This window comes from Balaenoptera borealis, assembly GCF_965194805.1.
Source record: "Balaenoptera borealis genome assembly, chromosome: 12".
NCBI lineage: Eukaryota > Metazoa > Chordata > Mammalia > Artiodactyla > Balaenopteridae > Balaenoptera > Balaenoptera borealis.
Genome location: NC_138869.1, coordinates 58292453 through 58308395, shown reverse-complemented (window position 1 = coordinate 58308395; position 15943 = coordinate 58292453). Strand labels below are relative to the sequence as shown.

The 15943-nt window shown below is 39.0% G+C and overlaps 1 protein-coding gene across 3 annotated transcripts in view; it reads right to left on the bottom strand.

The window, feature by feature from the left end:
- GADL1 (glutamate decarboxylase like 1) overlaps positions 1–15943 on the bottom strand; it is a 182258-nt gene that overhangs the window by 25970 nt on the left and 140345 nt on the right. The window contains exon 15 of one of the 3 annotated variants that reach the window (XM_082348632.1): positions 315–6144. The exons of the other annotated variants lie outside the window; for them this stretch is intronic. Coding sequence (XP_082204758.1) covers positions 6124–6144 — 21 coding nt within the window. The 3' untranslated portion in view covers positions 315–6123. Of the gene's footprint in view, positions 1–314; positions 6145–15943 lie in introns of those variants that run through there. 3 annotated transcript variants of the gene reach the window in all.

The following is a 15943-nucleotide window of genomic DNA, read 5'->3' as shown; positions in this document are numbered from 1 at the left end:
TGGCTATTTCCTTTCCCATGTTAGGGAGATTTTCGACTATAATCTCTTCAAATATTTTCTCAGGTCCTTTTTCTCTCTCTTCTCCTTCTGGGACCCCTGTAATGCTAATATTGATGCATTTAATGTTGTCCCAGAGGTCTCTTAAGCTGTCTTCATTTCTTTTCATTCTCTTTTCTTTATTCTGTTCTGCAGCAGTGAATTCCACCATTCTGTCTTCCATGTCACTTACCCGTTTTTCTGCCTCAGTTATTCTGCTATAGATTCCTTTTAGTGTATTTTTTTTAAAATTATTGTATTGTTCATCTCTGTTTGTTTGTTCTTTAATTCTTCTAGATCTTTGTTAAACATTTCTTTCATCTTCTCGATCTTTGCCTCCATTCTTTTTCCGAGGTCCTGGATCATCTTCACTATCATTATTCTGAATTCTCTTTCTGGAAGGTTGCCAATCTCCACTTCATTTAGTTGTTTTTCTGGGGTTTTATATTGTTCCTTCATCTGGTACATAGACCTCTGCCTTTTCATCTTGCCTATCTCTCTTTGAATGTGGTTTTTGTTCTGTTTTCCAGTTTCTTAATGAAGTGATTTTTAAAATATGGCTGCAATTTCTTTGGCACTGCTCTCGGAAATTTCCTGAATTGGAGACAATTTGTGGCCGGTTAGTTACCAGCAGAGAGCAATGGACACTGCGTGGCCCCCGAGATGAGGTCAGGAGAGGTAGTAGGGTAGAGTCCAGCTAGTTCTCAGGGACACTCACCTTTTGAGGTCCAACTATCCTGAGCCCCCCAGCTCTGCTGAATCCCAGGCCACCTGGAGAGGCCTCCAGCAGGTGCTCTGGTTGACAGTCCCCAGTGAGTTTCCTGCCCAGGGCCAGCACCAACCATCAGATATGAGACTGAAGATGCTTCCAGAATATTCCAGCCCCAGCCACTGCATCACCCTCAGCTACATCAGTCTCCCAGATGTGGCTCCAGACATCCCATTCCCTCTGTGCTGTCCAAATGCCTAACCCACAAAATCTGGGTGTATAATAAAATGGCTGTTTAAAGCTGCTATACTTCAAATAATTTATAAAACAGAAACTGTTCCTGGAACATTAAGGGTATTTTTTTGGTCCTTAAAATTTTATAGTTTTCTTCTGAAGGTCCTATACTTCATTTAACTCAGTTACTTCAAGTATGTTTTGGTATTGTGGTGATGAAATTATTCTGACTAAAAATCTGCCTTCTGATATAAATTTCAATTTTCAAGCTCCTAGTTTCTCCTTCTGTATGTAAGAAAAAACTTTTTTATGTATTCAACTTTGTACATCTACTATGGAAAATTTCTAAGTTTTTTATTTGATGCCCTTGGGTCTTATAGGTATACAATCATACAATCTAAAATGAATGTATTTGGATCTTCTCCTTTTAAATATTTTAAAGCCCATGTCTTCTTCTGCCTATTAAGCTGGTAGCACTCTTTGAATAACATTAATGCACAGCGGGGAGGGCAGATGCTTGTAATTTGTTCCTGAGTTTAAAGGGAAGGCTTTTTGCATTTAATATAATTTAATCTAAGACATCATATAAGCAAACAAAATGATATAACCATGAGATAACCTCTAAACCTTAACATTATTTTTTTTAATTGAAGTATAGTTAATTTACAATGTTGTGTTAGTTTCAAGTGTACAGCAAAGTGATTCAATTATACATGTACATATATGTACATTTTCAGATTCTTTTCCATTATAGGCTATTACAAGATATTGAGTATTGTTCCCTGTGCTATACAGTAGGTCCTTGTTGTTTACCTATTTTATATATAGTAGTGTGTATATGTTAATCCCAAACTCCTAATTTATCTCTCTTAACATTAATTTTTTTCTTTTTTTTTTTTTGACTGCTTTGGGTCTTCATTGCTGTGCATGGGCTTTCTCTAGTTGTGGTGCGTGGGGCTACTCTTCACTGTGGTGGGCGGGCTTCTCATTACGGTGGCTTCTCTTGTTGCGGAGCATGGGTCCTAGGTGCATGGGCTTCAATAGTTGCAGCACACGAGCTCAGTAGCTGTGGCACACGGGCTCTAGAGGTCATGGGCTTCAGTAGTTGTGGTGCACGGGCTCAGTAGTTGTGGCTCATGGGTTCTAGAGAGAAGGCTCAGTAGTTGTGGTGCACAGGCTTAGTTGCTCCGCGGCATGTGGGATCTTCCCCGACCAGAGATTGAACCCATGTCCCCTGCATTAGCAGGCAGATTCTTAACCACTGTGCCACCAGGGAAGTCCCTTAATATTAATTTTGAAGGTCATTCAACATGTGTATTTTTTTTCAATTTCTAAGGATTTTGTCTTTCTTGCTTCATTTTAAGTAGGAGAAATACTTTTGGACTATTTTCTTGATTTACTTGTTCAGCAATAGGTATAAAATGATGAAATTGCTTTTTCAAACCTGCTTTGGCTGAGCATTGGAAATAACGAAGTTTGGCAGGATGGAGCACAGAAAATGGAACCTTGGGCACGTGGCTGACTAATTCATCTCCTCAGTTTTGGGGAATCCGAAAACACTATATAAATTAAGTTTGTCAGTCCTGAGTGGATTATTGTGTGGCTTCCTGAAATAATCCTCTCATCTTCTACCACAGTTCTGACCCAGTTTGGAGAAGTAGCTTTAATATCTTCTTCTACTTCACCGACTTTGAGGCAGAATAGCCAGAAAATCTGCATTTAACAGACAACTTTCATCTTCAGGCTCACAAAAGGGTCAGCTTTCTTTAAAAAGGAAATGGAAACTTAAGCCATAGGGTATCTTCTTAGGCGATTTGACTTTCTTTGTTGTAACCCTGACAGACAGAAGACAGAGATCTGGAATAACTGAAATGCCTCAGAATGGTGCCCACCTGCTGACGGAAGTAAGTCAAAAGCTGTTGAGTGGCCCTGCTTTACTTCACCATTGATTGTTTATCAAGTCATGGGCACTCGCCCCAGAAAGAAAAATAGAAACACATGCATGGAAGGTGAGGTAAGGCTGGGTGGTTAGAAAAAAACACAGAACAATAACCCACCTGGAAGAGGAGGGGGATCGTGAAGTGTTTACAGGAAGCAGTAACTCTGAGATTTCACAACACACCCTGGTTACCTAAGGGATGGTTAGGAGGATGGAGGTTCTCTAGTTGGCAGATGGGGGACTGATTGTTCTGGCCTGCAGTAGGTTTTATTGCTGTCCTCAATTATCCACATGTCCTGCTCACTGTAAGAGCGTGCATCCTTGCCCTTGCCTCGCAGCCTGTGGGGCCTCCTTACAGCAGCAGTATGTATCATCCTTCCATCAGCATGTGACCAAGTACCTGCTGAAACTATAAGAGCCCTTGTGTATTTCCGTCAGCCCTTTTCTCCTTTCCCTTTGTTGTGAGGATGGCATGTCCCAGATAGGGGTCCTCCTTCAGCCTGGATGTGAGGATGAGGGCCCTGTGTCAGAGCAGAGCAGCCACTGACCCGCAGCAGACATGAAATGCGATCAAGAAATAAACCTGAGATTGGGGAGGGGGAGCTCACTTGTTCTGTAGTATAACTAAGTGAACCCTAATGAATGTGACTCAAACTAAGGTATAGAAGGTTAGATCTAGGCTGAGTCCCACTTTAGAGGAAACTAGGTAACTCGTGCTTATTTGGAAGTTTGGATCTAACTAATTCTTCCCACATTAGACAAGGGAGATTAAAGCCCTCAAGCCCTGATGACACCACACACTTAGATTTCCACAATGTCAAGGCAACAATCTGGTGATTCTGAGCTATTATTCGATGAATATCTGCCATCATGAAAGAGGGTTAGTCATATAGAGAGAGCATCAATCTGTAGCACAGGGGTTGGCAAACTTTTTCTATAAAGGGCCAGGTAGTAAAAACTTTAGACTTTGAAGACCATACAATTTCTGTTGCAACTACTCAGGTTGTAAGTGAAAGCAACTGTAGATAATACAGAACACAAGACTGTGGCTGTGTTCCAATATAATTTATTTACAAAAACGAACAATGGGCTGGATTTGGTCTGGGGGCTGACCCTGCTATAGCGTAAGAAAACTTAAAAAACACACAAAGAAACAAAAAAAAAATCTTAAAACCAGACTAATGTTTTACAACCACGTTTCTATTGTTTTAACATTAAAAGCCCCACCCAGCAGCCACAGAAAGACATGCATAATTCCTCGGTTTTGCCACAGAGATAATAAAAGCCACTTCATAAGGCTTTTGGAGGAATTAATTAAGATGAAATAGAAAGTGCCAATGAGTAAGCACTCAATGAATTTCAGCTCCCTGCATTCTTCTTCATTCTGCTCTATAGACTCAGAGTGGATTCTCAACTTAGACCTATTTAATGCATGCTGAGTTAACGCATGAGGTCAAACAGTAATGAGGCAAAGCAGAGAATCCTTTAAGTCAACATTTGCTGAGCAATTGGTTTGATATGACAAACAGGATAACTAAGAATAAATATTAATATCTGTCATGATTTACATGACCATTAATTAGATTCTTAATTATATTGACCTGACATGGAAGTGCCTTATTTTCAATTCAGGGGTGTATTTTGAATGATAGATAATAACTCTGTGTTCTATAGCAAAGTCATGAAATTCCCAAAGCCTTGCATTAGAGCTTGTTCTGCATGGACAAGGAATAGAAAATAAGATCTTAGTGCTATCTGCTCAATTACACAGAAGTCAATTTTGTGACTTACTGAACTCAAGTTTTCTTTTAAAAGACAATGAATCTCAATACTGTGTTGCTCTATGTTGTGTTAAATGTCTTCTGACATAAATCGTTAGGGTCAGATGTGCTTAGGACCCCATGGCCGATATCCAGCATCTTTGGTGCATGGGCCATAGAGACAATTGTTGAGATAACTGAACCAACTTTTTTCTTCCTGTATATGTACATGCCACCAGAGAAAAGTATATTTATTTTTTCAATACATTTTTTTGGCCTGATTTAGCATCTTAAATTTATCTTCCAGTCCTCCTCTTGGACTCACCGTGTCCCCGAATTTTAAAATCCCCTCTCCTCCATTCTTTCCATTTCTTCTACTGCCAAAATAATGACCAACATCATTAACAACCACACAGTGTCTTTTCTGTCTAGGAAATGGATGATCTGACATGCATCTTATCTATCACTGTTGCCTTGCAGGACACCAAGGCAGGTATGAACACGTTCCTCCTGGAACATTGTACAAAGGAAGGGAGAAATATTCTCCGTAAAACTGGTTATATACTTAAGGAAACTTTTTCACAGGGTAGAGGAGATTTTTAAGGTAAGTGAAATTGCTCTGAGGTGATGGTATGGTTGTGTGTTTAAATAAACATATGGAGAAGGGAGTACAGGAAAGGGAGATGAGTTAATATTCATTTAATCCTGATGTTAACATACTTCAAGCATAGTGGTGAGTGGAGACAGTATCATTTACACGAGCCCTGAAGCACCCTGTCTAGTGTTTCCAGAATGTGGACACATTGCCTTGGAATCATCTGGAGATGCTTGTTAAAAATACAGATTTTAGGGTACCACCCACTGCAGACCTACAGAACCTTCACTCTCTAAGAAGTTGAGCCTGGAAATATGATTTTTACCAAAATTTCCCTGTGATTCCAATGTTAAGTCAAGTACAGAAACCTCCTTATGAAGATCATGAGAGACGCAAACAGACATCACCATGAGTGTTTTCACATCAGCATGAAAAATGGCACCGGGGCCCGTCCCACTGGGCAGCAGGGTGACAGGTGGGCTAACATTTCTGTGAGAAGCTTCTTTCTCTTTCTACTTTGTACTTTTCTCTAGGCCATCAGGCATCTCACACTCTCAGGAACATCAACAAATAAAAATGAAGTATAATTTGGGGACTCAAGAAAAAAATTATTAAAATAATTGTCAATAAAAAATGCCATTTAAATGTTTGAAAAAATGAACCAGATCGATCACATGTACAAAAATCATTTTCTATGAATTCAGTGTTGTCTTTAAGCGTTCTTGAGGGCCGGCCATGGAGGAAAGTGAAAATGAACTAGTGTGAGTTTGAGCATTAAAGGGCAGAAGGCCACTGAAAGATCCCTCCATGAAAGAATGCAATCGAGGCCAGGAACGTCCGTCCTTCATCTTCACAGGACCTTTTGGGTACCCTGTAAAATCACAGCAGTTATATAGGGATGTCTCTACAACATAGCACCTTTCAGGGTCCTGCACTTTTCTCTTTGCCACTCAGATGATTTTCATCATCACAGGCCCGGACTAAGCCTTGCACATGAAGCATATCCTCAGACCAGTCCATTAGAACTGGGCTCTGCTCTGTTTATGGTAACAGCAGAATCATCACAAGTGGAACCAGGCCATTGTACTCTCCCAGGGATTTTAGACCCAGCCCACTGGGTTGTCTAAAAGTTCTTTTTTCCCATGGAGCTGCCTCCAGACACAAACATGTCATGAAAAATTTCAGTTTCCTTGGCTACTGACAATAAGGAATCAACTGCATATACAGCTGTCAAAGTGATGGTGTGTTTAGCTATCTGAATAATGGAGCACAGGCGGGGGAGGAGAGCATGAGGAACTGTGGAACTAAGTAGGATAAGTTCATATCTATTCATATATCTCATTGGACCGTCATTTTTTAAATATCTTTATTGGAGTATAATTGCTTTACAATGTTGTGTTAGTTTCTGCTGTACAACAAAGTGAATCAGCTATACATATACATATATCCCTATATCTCCTCCTTCTTGAGTCTCCCTCCCACCCTCCTCCTTAACCCACCCCTCTAGGTTGTCACAAAGCATCAAGCTGATCTACCAGTGCTATGCAGCAGCTTCCCACTAGCCATCTGTTTTACATTTGGTAGTGTATATATGTCAGTGCTACTCTCTCACTTCATCCCAGCTTCCTCTTCCCCTGTGTCCTCAAGTCCGTTCTCTACGTCTGCATCTTTATTCCTGCCCTGCCACTAAGTTCATCAGTACTGTTTTTTTTAGATTCCATATATGTGCGTTAGCATACGGTATTTGTTTTTCTCTTTCTGACTTACTTCACTCTGTATGACAGACTCTAGGTCCATCCACCTCATTACAAAGAACTCAATTCTGTTCCTTTTTATGGCTGAGTAATATTCCATCGTATATATGTGCCACATCTTCTTCATCCATTCATTTGTCGATGGACATTTAGGTTGCTTCCACGTCCTGGCTATTGTAAATAGTGTTGCAATGAGCACTGTGGTACATGTATCTTTTCGAATTATGGTTTTCTCAGGGTATATGCCCAGCAGTGGGATTGCTGGGTCATATGGTAGCTCTATTTTCAGTTCTTTAAGGAACCTCCATACTGCTCTCCATAGTGGCTGTATCAGTTTACATTCCCACCAACAGTGCAGGAGGGTTCCCTTTTCTCCACACCCTCTCCAGCATTTATTGTTTGTAGATTTTTTGATGATGGCCATTCTGATGGGTGTGAGGTGATACCTCATTGTGGTTTTGATTTGCATTTCTCTAATGATTCGTGATGTTGAGCATCTTTTCATGTGTTTGTTGGCAATCTGTATGGCTACTTTGGAGAAATGTCTATTGAGGTATTCCACCCATTTTTGGATTGGGTTGTTTGTTTGTTTTTTAATTTTTTTTTAATTGAAGTGCAGTTGATTTACAATGTTGTGCCAATCTCTGCTGTACAGCAAAGTGACTCAGTTATACACACATACACATTCTTTTTTATATTCTTTTCCATTGTGGTTTATCACAGGTTATTATATATAGTTTGGGTTGTTTGTTTTTTTGATATTGAGCTCCATGAGCTGCTTGTATATTTTGGAGATTAATCCTTTGTCAGTTGCTTCATTTGCAAATATTTTCTCTCATTCAGAGGGTTGTCTTTTTGTCTTGTTTATGGTTTCCTTTGCTGTGCAAAACCGTTTAAGTTTAATTAGGTCCCATTTGTTTATTTTTGTTTTTATTTCCATTACTCTAGGAGGTGGGTCAAAAAGGATCTTGCTATGATTATGTCATAGAGTGTTCTTCCTATGTTTTCCTCTAAGAGTTTTATAGTGTCTGGCCTTATATTTAGGTCTTTAATCCATTTTGAGTTTATTTTTGTGTATGGTGTAAGGAAGTGTTCTAATTTCATTCTTTCACATGTAGCTGTCCAGTTTTCCCAGCACCACGTATTGAAGAGATTGTCTTTTCTCCATTGTATATTCTTGCCTCCTTTGTCAAAGGTAAGGTGACCATATGTGCATGGGTTTGTCTCTGGGCTTTCTATCCTGTACCATTGATCTATAGTTCTGTTTTTGGGCCAGTACCATACTTGGACCGTCATTTTTATAGCATCCTCAAATCCAGTTTGTTTTTGAAAGATAGTCTCCAATATCTTTTGTGAATCAAATGAATTTTTCAGTATTTGAGAAAAGCAACATTAATTCATCATTTCCTTTGAAATGAAGACCCTAGACACAGCCCTGTCTAACAAACACAGATCCAAGATTTACATATGCGGGCACAGATTTGTACATTTCCCGGGTCTATCACCTCCTGTAAATATTTCTATTCATTACTCATCTGTTGGTCCCACTCAGGGGCCACACCCAGGTTTCAGTTCCCATCGGGCTTGTGGTTTGAATTGACCATCTTCACCAGGGGTTAAAACGAATTTGCTTGTGATTCCCAGCACCAGCGAGAGTCATGGGGGCCGCTGATGATGAGTCTAGCAAAGCTTCCTGCCAATCACACAGAAATGTCTCCTGTCAGAACCACTCCCAGATACTGACACATATGGCCTGCAACACAGCTCAACAATATGCAGAACTACTCACTGAGTAGCGGGGAAAAGTCCAGCCATTCTTGAAGGCAGAGGGAGGGACCACAGTCAGTCACAGAGGGATGGCTGTGTGCTTCCCCCATTTTCCTGGACCAAAGCAACCATGTAGAGATCACGGATTGATTTGGAACACCATCTAGCGAAGGATTTGAGGAAGTGCATGAACAGAGAAAGAAAATCCCAAGCCCAATTCTGATTCAACTCTTTCAGACTATTTTAAATGGTTCTGAAATGATGATGGTATGATTTTTTTTTTTTTTTAATTTAGGGCAAAAGCAAAACAGGATGACCCGTGTGCATTCCAGCAAAGACCAGATTCAGCTGGTTATCCCATCTGCTTCTTAGAATAGAATGGGCACTGCTCCCCTAGCACTTTCTCTTGGACTACAGTAGGAATGGAAGCAACACACGAGTCAGCCCAACCTGTCAGAAAGTCGCTTCTGGGAATGACAACAAAGGGCTTGGGAAGTATGATGCGAGGGCACCAGATTTTCAAACACTCATCTACAAACTGCCATGTTTTTCAGTTAAACAGTATATGTCAGAGGCCTTAGCTATGAAAATTTTTTTTTATATTTCTAGAACTCAATAGCTTTTATCGCCAGAAAATGAGTACCAACATTACCTATTTCACAGTGGGCTGTGCACCAAAAGCACTCAATAAATATAAGATTGTTCAATAACTAGAGGTGGGAGAGAGAATTTTTAACTGGGGAGGAAAGCTGAATACAACTCAACTGTTACATTTTGAATTCTTCTATATGAAGCTGTGTCCTTTATTTATTTACTTATTCATTCATTCATCTATAACTTAGCTCCACATTTCAATGTCACACTCCTCCATACATTGATCTACGTGCTCTTGGCGTTGAATAAATGTCATGTGACTGCCTCTGAACTTCAGGGGGAAGAAATAAAGCAAACAATAACAACCCCCCACCCCCCCAAGCTCAATCTTGTGGTACTTTTACCATAATTAACTATCAGTAGTTTCTAACAAATCTTCATTCATCTTATTCTGACTTTCAAAAAACCTCACTTCACATTCTTGATCAGAAGCTTGCTTTGTCATTTCTAGCTGTTGCTCAGAAGTTACACCCTCCGTTTGCCATTTGGAGCATCACAGTTCCTAGGGGTAACTGATTCTAGCTACTCTAAATGAAAGCAAATGCTGTATTTGTGTTTCTAATGTTGCTGAGTTTTCCTTTTTAGGTGAAGAAAAAAAGCCTCCATCAGGCCTCCCAGCCTCGATCAGAGGTCCCTGGGGAGATGGTGGCCTTCCATCAGGCCCTTGGTCTCTCTCTAATTAGAAGGAAAGAAGGCCAGTCAGAATGGTGGGTGGCTCTTTTACTTCTTCCTTGAACTCTTCCACTGACAAATGGCATATTACTGATCATTATCTTAATCCAGCCCTGCCCTGACTAACCCACGCTTATTTTTTAGAAACAAGTGACTCTCGGGACATTTCTTCAAGAAGTCAACACTTTAAACCAATTGGACTTACTTTGAACTTAGAGAATATAGCAGTTTTCAAACATTTCAACTACGCTTTCCTTATATTTATTGGTGGTCCTTTAACTAATAAGGAGGAAGGGTTGTTACCTGGCAAAACATTCTCAGTCTGCTAGACACTCCGTGAAGAGCACCTGTAGGCAGGCAAAGTGGTCAGATGCTGCTGTTAGTGGTTTGAGCCCCACTGCCTGTGTCACTTGCCCTAGTTCAGCACCTCACACAAACGAGCCACCGAGGCTGCTAACAAGGAATAAGTAGGAAAAACACATCATCTCTCGGGGAGGGGTGAGAAAACATGAAAATGACTATTGCATGAAATGAAATGGATTAAATATCGGAACTGAAGAATGAAATGTGATGGAGATTTAAGACACAGTGTCCTATAGGCAGAGATCAGGGGTGACGGAAAAGAATACTTAGGGGCAGTAGAGTTTATACTTTAGACAAGGGTCCAGAAATACTGCTGGTGCTCAATCAGGCATGCAGTGTGTAGGCAACTTATTATTAATCAGGTTACAGCATAGGAATTTGCAAGTAACTCTTCCTCTTCCTCAAAGTAAGTTATAAGCATTTCAGATTGTCCCAATATAACACATCTCTCACTCCTCTGACATGCTTTCATTAAAGAGAGAGAAGGGGTTAAAATTACAATCAAAAAAGTGTATACCAGAGCATTCACCTCTGTTATTTATAATGTTAAAAATGTAGAGGGGAGGGATAAATTAGGAGGTTGGGATTAACATATACACACAACAATATATAAAATAGATGATAAACAAGGACCTACTGTATAGCACAGGGAACTCTACTAAATAATCTGTAATAACCAATATGGGAAAAGAATAGGTATATGTATATACCTGAAACTAATGCAACATTGTAAATCATCTATACTACAATATAAAATAAAAATTAAACTACAAAAAATGTAGAAACCAAATGTCAATAATGCAAGACTGAATTATGTAAAAGAATGGTATAATACATGCATTCTCTTGTGTGTGTAACCATTGAAAATGGTGCAGACCTATATCGGACACCATGGAAAGATGTCTAAGTGTTTACTGAAGAAAAGCAAATTGTAGAACATTATATATAATTTGATCCCATTTGTGTAAAAGTATATTTGTGTATCTGTGTACATATGCCCATATGTAGAGAAGACCAGAAGAATGTTTACCAAACTGTTAACGCTAGTTATCTCCTGGTTCTGACACCACAATGGATTTTTACTTGTCTTGCACTTTCTGTATTGTTGGGTTTTCCAATTTGTTTTTACAATGAGTGTGTATCATTTTCACTAAAACAAAGGTCTCTTCTAAGATGATTCTGGTTTCATCAAACACATATATCAAAATTGAATAAAAATATGCTTTCTGCTTTTGGACCTCATCAGAGAAAGAACTGTGAACTAAAAAAAAAGAGCCTATAACTAGGATGCTGGTTTGCTCTGAGATCCACTTCACTTTCAGAAGTGTCCTGAGTTAAGCAATACATTCTCTGGTCACCAGACACACACTGACAGTCTTATCTTATGGATGCTATGTAAGTGGATGGAGCTGCCCAAGTGGGTGGGATGCATTAGCAGCACACACTGCCCCAGGAGCCTTTTGGTCTCCCTCTGCTAAGGTTTCCAAAATGCCAGGTCTCCCAAGACATCCAAACAACATTCCAAAGGTGAGGCTGTAAGAAATGTCATAGTCCATTGAGAGGGTACCATTTTATGCTTTCATATGTTTGAAAGGGCACTGGATACAAGTTCCTATCTCTCCCTTCCTTCCCCGGATGCCAACCTTTTGCCATAATTGCTACAACTAATTGCCAATATTAGCAACACACACACATACCCCATACACACAGTCTCTCTCTCTCTCTCTCACACACCTGTATATGTAATTTGTTCTGTGGTTTCATACTGCTTGATTTAAATAAGTATCTTTGTCAAACTAATTTATTTTCAGCTCAACTCAAAATAAGTGCTAACTGTCTTTGGTGGGGCTAATGGCGGACTCTGGGAGGGCTCACGCCAAAGAGTACTTCCCGGAACTTCTGCTGCCAGTGTCCTTGTCCCCATGGTGAGCCACAGCGCCCCCCCCCCCCCCGCCTCTGCAGGAGACCCTCCAACACTAGCAGCCTGTGGAACAAAAACCACATTCACAGAAAGATAGACAAGATGAAAAGGCAGAGGTTTATGTACCAGATGAAGGAACAAGATAAAACCCCAGAAAAACAACTAAATGAAACGGAGATAGGCAATATTCCAGAAAGAGAATTCAGAATAATGATAATGAAGATGATCCAGGACCTCGGAAAAAGAATGGAGACAAAGATCGAGAAGTTGAAAGAAATGTTTAACAAAGATCTACCAGAATTAAAGAACAAACAAACAGAGATGAACAATATAACAACTGAAATGAAAATACACTAGAAGGAATCAATAGCAGAATAACTGAGGCAGAAAAACGGGTAAGTGACCTGGAAGACAGAATGGTGGAATTCACTGCTGTGGAACAGAATAAAGAAAAAAGATTGAAAAGAAATGAAGACAGCATAAGAGACCTCTGGGACAACATTAAACGCAACAACATTCAAGTTATAGGGGTCCCAGAAGGAGAAGAGAGAGAGAAAGGACAAGAGAAAATATTTGAAGAGATTATAGTCGAAAATTTCCCTAACATGGGAAAGGAAATAGCCACCCAAGTCCAGGAAGTGCAGAGAGTCCCATACAGGATAAACCCAAGGAAAAACACGCTGAGACACATGGTAATCAAATTGGCAAAAATTAAAGACAAAGAAAAATTATTGAAAGCAGCAAGGGAAAAAGGACAACATACAAGGGAACTCCCATAAGGTTAACAGCTGATTTCTCAGCAGAAACTCTACAAGCCAGAAGGGAGTGGCATGATATACTTAAAGTGATGAGAGGGAAGAACGTACAACCAAGATAACTCTACCTGGCAAGGATCCCATTCAGATTTGATGGAGAAATCAAAAGTTTTACAGACAAGCAAAAGCTAAGAGAATTCAGCACCACCAAACCAGCTCTACAACAGATGCTAAAGGAACTTCTCTAAGTGGGAAACACAAGAGAAGAAAAGGACCTACAAAAACAAACCCAAAACAATTAAGAAAATGGTCATAGGAACATACATATCGATAATTACCTTAAACGTGAATGGATTAAATGCTCCAACCAGAAGACACAGGCTTGCTGAATGGATACAAAAACAAGATGCATATATATGCTGTCTACAAGAGATCCACCTCAGACCTAGGGACACATACACACTGAAAGTGAGGGGATGGAAAAAGATATTCCATGCAAATGGAAATCAAAAGAAAGCTGGAGTAACAATACTCATATCAGATAAAATGGACTTTAAAATAAAGAATGTTACAAGAGACGAGGAAGGACACTACATAATGATCAAGGGATCAATCCAAGAAGAAGATATAACAATTACAAATATATATGCACCAAACATAGGAGCACCTCAATACATAAGGCAACTTTAACAGCTCTAAAAGAGGAAATTGACAGTAACACAATAATAGTGGGGGACTTTAACATCTCACTTACACCAATGGACAGATCATCCAAACAGAAAATTAATAAGGAGACAGAAGCTTTAAATGACACAATAGACCAGATAGATTTAATTGATATTTATAGGACATTCAATCCCAAAAGAGCAGATTACACTTTCTTCTCAAGTGTGCACGGAACATTCTCCAGGGTAGATCAAATCTTGTGTCACAAACCAAGCCTCAGTAAATTTAATAAAACTGAAATCATATCAAGCATCTTTCCTGAGCACAACGCTATGAGATTAGATATGAATTACAGGGAAAAAAGCATAAAAAAACACAAACATGTGGCAGCTAAACAATATGTTACTAAATAACCAAGAGATCACTGAAGAAATCAAAGAGGAAATCAAAAAATACTTAGAGACAAAGGATAATGAAAACACGACAATCCAAAACCTATGGGATGCAGCAAAAGCAGTTCTAAGAGGGAAGTTTATAGCTATACAAGCCTACCTAAAGAAACAAGAAAAACCTCAAATAAACAATCTAACATTACACCTAAAGGAACTACAGAAACAAGAACAAACAAAACATAAAGTTAGCAGAAGGAAAGAAATCATCAAGATCAGAGCAGAAATAAATGAAATAGAAACAAAAAAACAATAGCAAAGATCAATAAAACTAAAAGCTGGTTCTTTGTAAAGATAAACAAAATTGATAAACCATTAGCCAGACTCATCAGGAAAAGAGGGAGAGGACTCAAATCAATAAAATTAGAAATGAAAAAGGAGAAGTTACAACAGACACAGCAGAAATACAAAGCATCCTGAGAGACTGCTACAAGCAACACTATGCAAATAAAATCAACAACCTGGAAGAAATGGACAAATCCTTAGAAAGGTATAACCTTGCAAGACTGAAGCAGGAAGAAATAGAAAATATGAATAGACAATCACAAGTAATGATATTGAAACTGTGATTAAAAATCTTCTAACAAACGAAAGTCCAGGACCAGATGGCTTCACGGGTGAATTCTATCAAACATTTAGAGAAGAGCTAACACCCATCCTTCTCAAACTCTTCCAAAAAATTGCAGAGGAAGGAACACTCCCAAACTCATTCTATGAGGCCCCATCATCACCCTAATACCAAAACCAGACAAAGATACACAAAAAAAGAAAATTACAGACCAATATCACCGATGAATATAGATGCAAAAATCCTCAACAAAATACTAGCAAACAGAATCCAACAACACATTAAAAGGATCATACACCATGATCAAGTGGGATTTATCCCAGGGATACAAGGATTCTTCAATACATGCAAATCAGTGAATGTGATACACCATATTAACAAATTGAAGAATAAAAACCATATGACGATCTCAATAGATGCTGAAAAAGCTTTTCACAAAATTCAACACCCATTTATGATAAAAACTCTCCATAAGGTGGGCATAGAGGGAACCTACCTCAACATAATAAAGGCCATATATGACATACCCACAGCAAACATTATTCTCAATGGTGAAAAACTGAAAGCATTTCATCTAAGATCAGGAACGAGACAAGGATGTCCACTCTCACCACTATTATTCAACATAGTTTTGGAAGTCCTAGCCATGGCAATCAGAGAAGAAAAATAAATAAAAGGAATCCAAATTGGAAAAGAAGAAGTAAAGCTGTCACTGTTTGTAGATGACATGATACTATACATAGAGAATCCTAAAGACGCTACCAGAAAACTACTAGAGCTAATCAATGAATTTGGTAAAGTAGCAGGATACAAAGTTAATGCACAGAAATCTCTTGCATTCCTAAACACCAATGATGAAAAATATGGAAGAGAAATTAAGGAAACACTTCCATTTACCATTGCAACAAAAAGAATAAAATATCTAGGAATAAACCTACCTAAGGAGAGACAAAAGACCTGTATGCAGAAAACTATAAGACACTGATGGAAGAAATTAAATATGATACCAACAGATGGAGAGATATACCATGTTCTTGGATTGGAAGAATCAATATTGTGAAAATGACTATACTACCCAAAGCAATCTACAGATTCAATGTA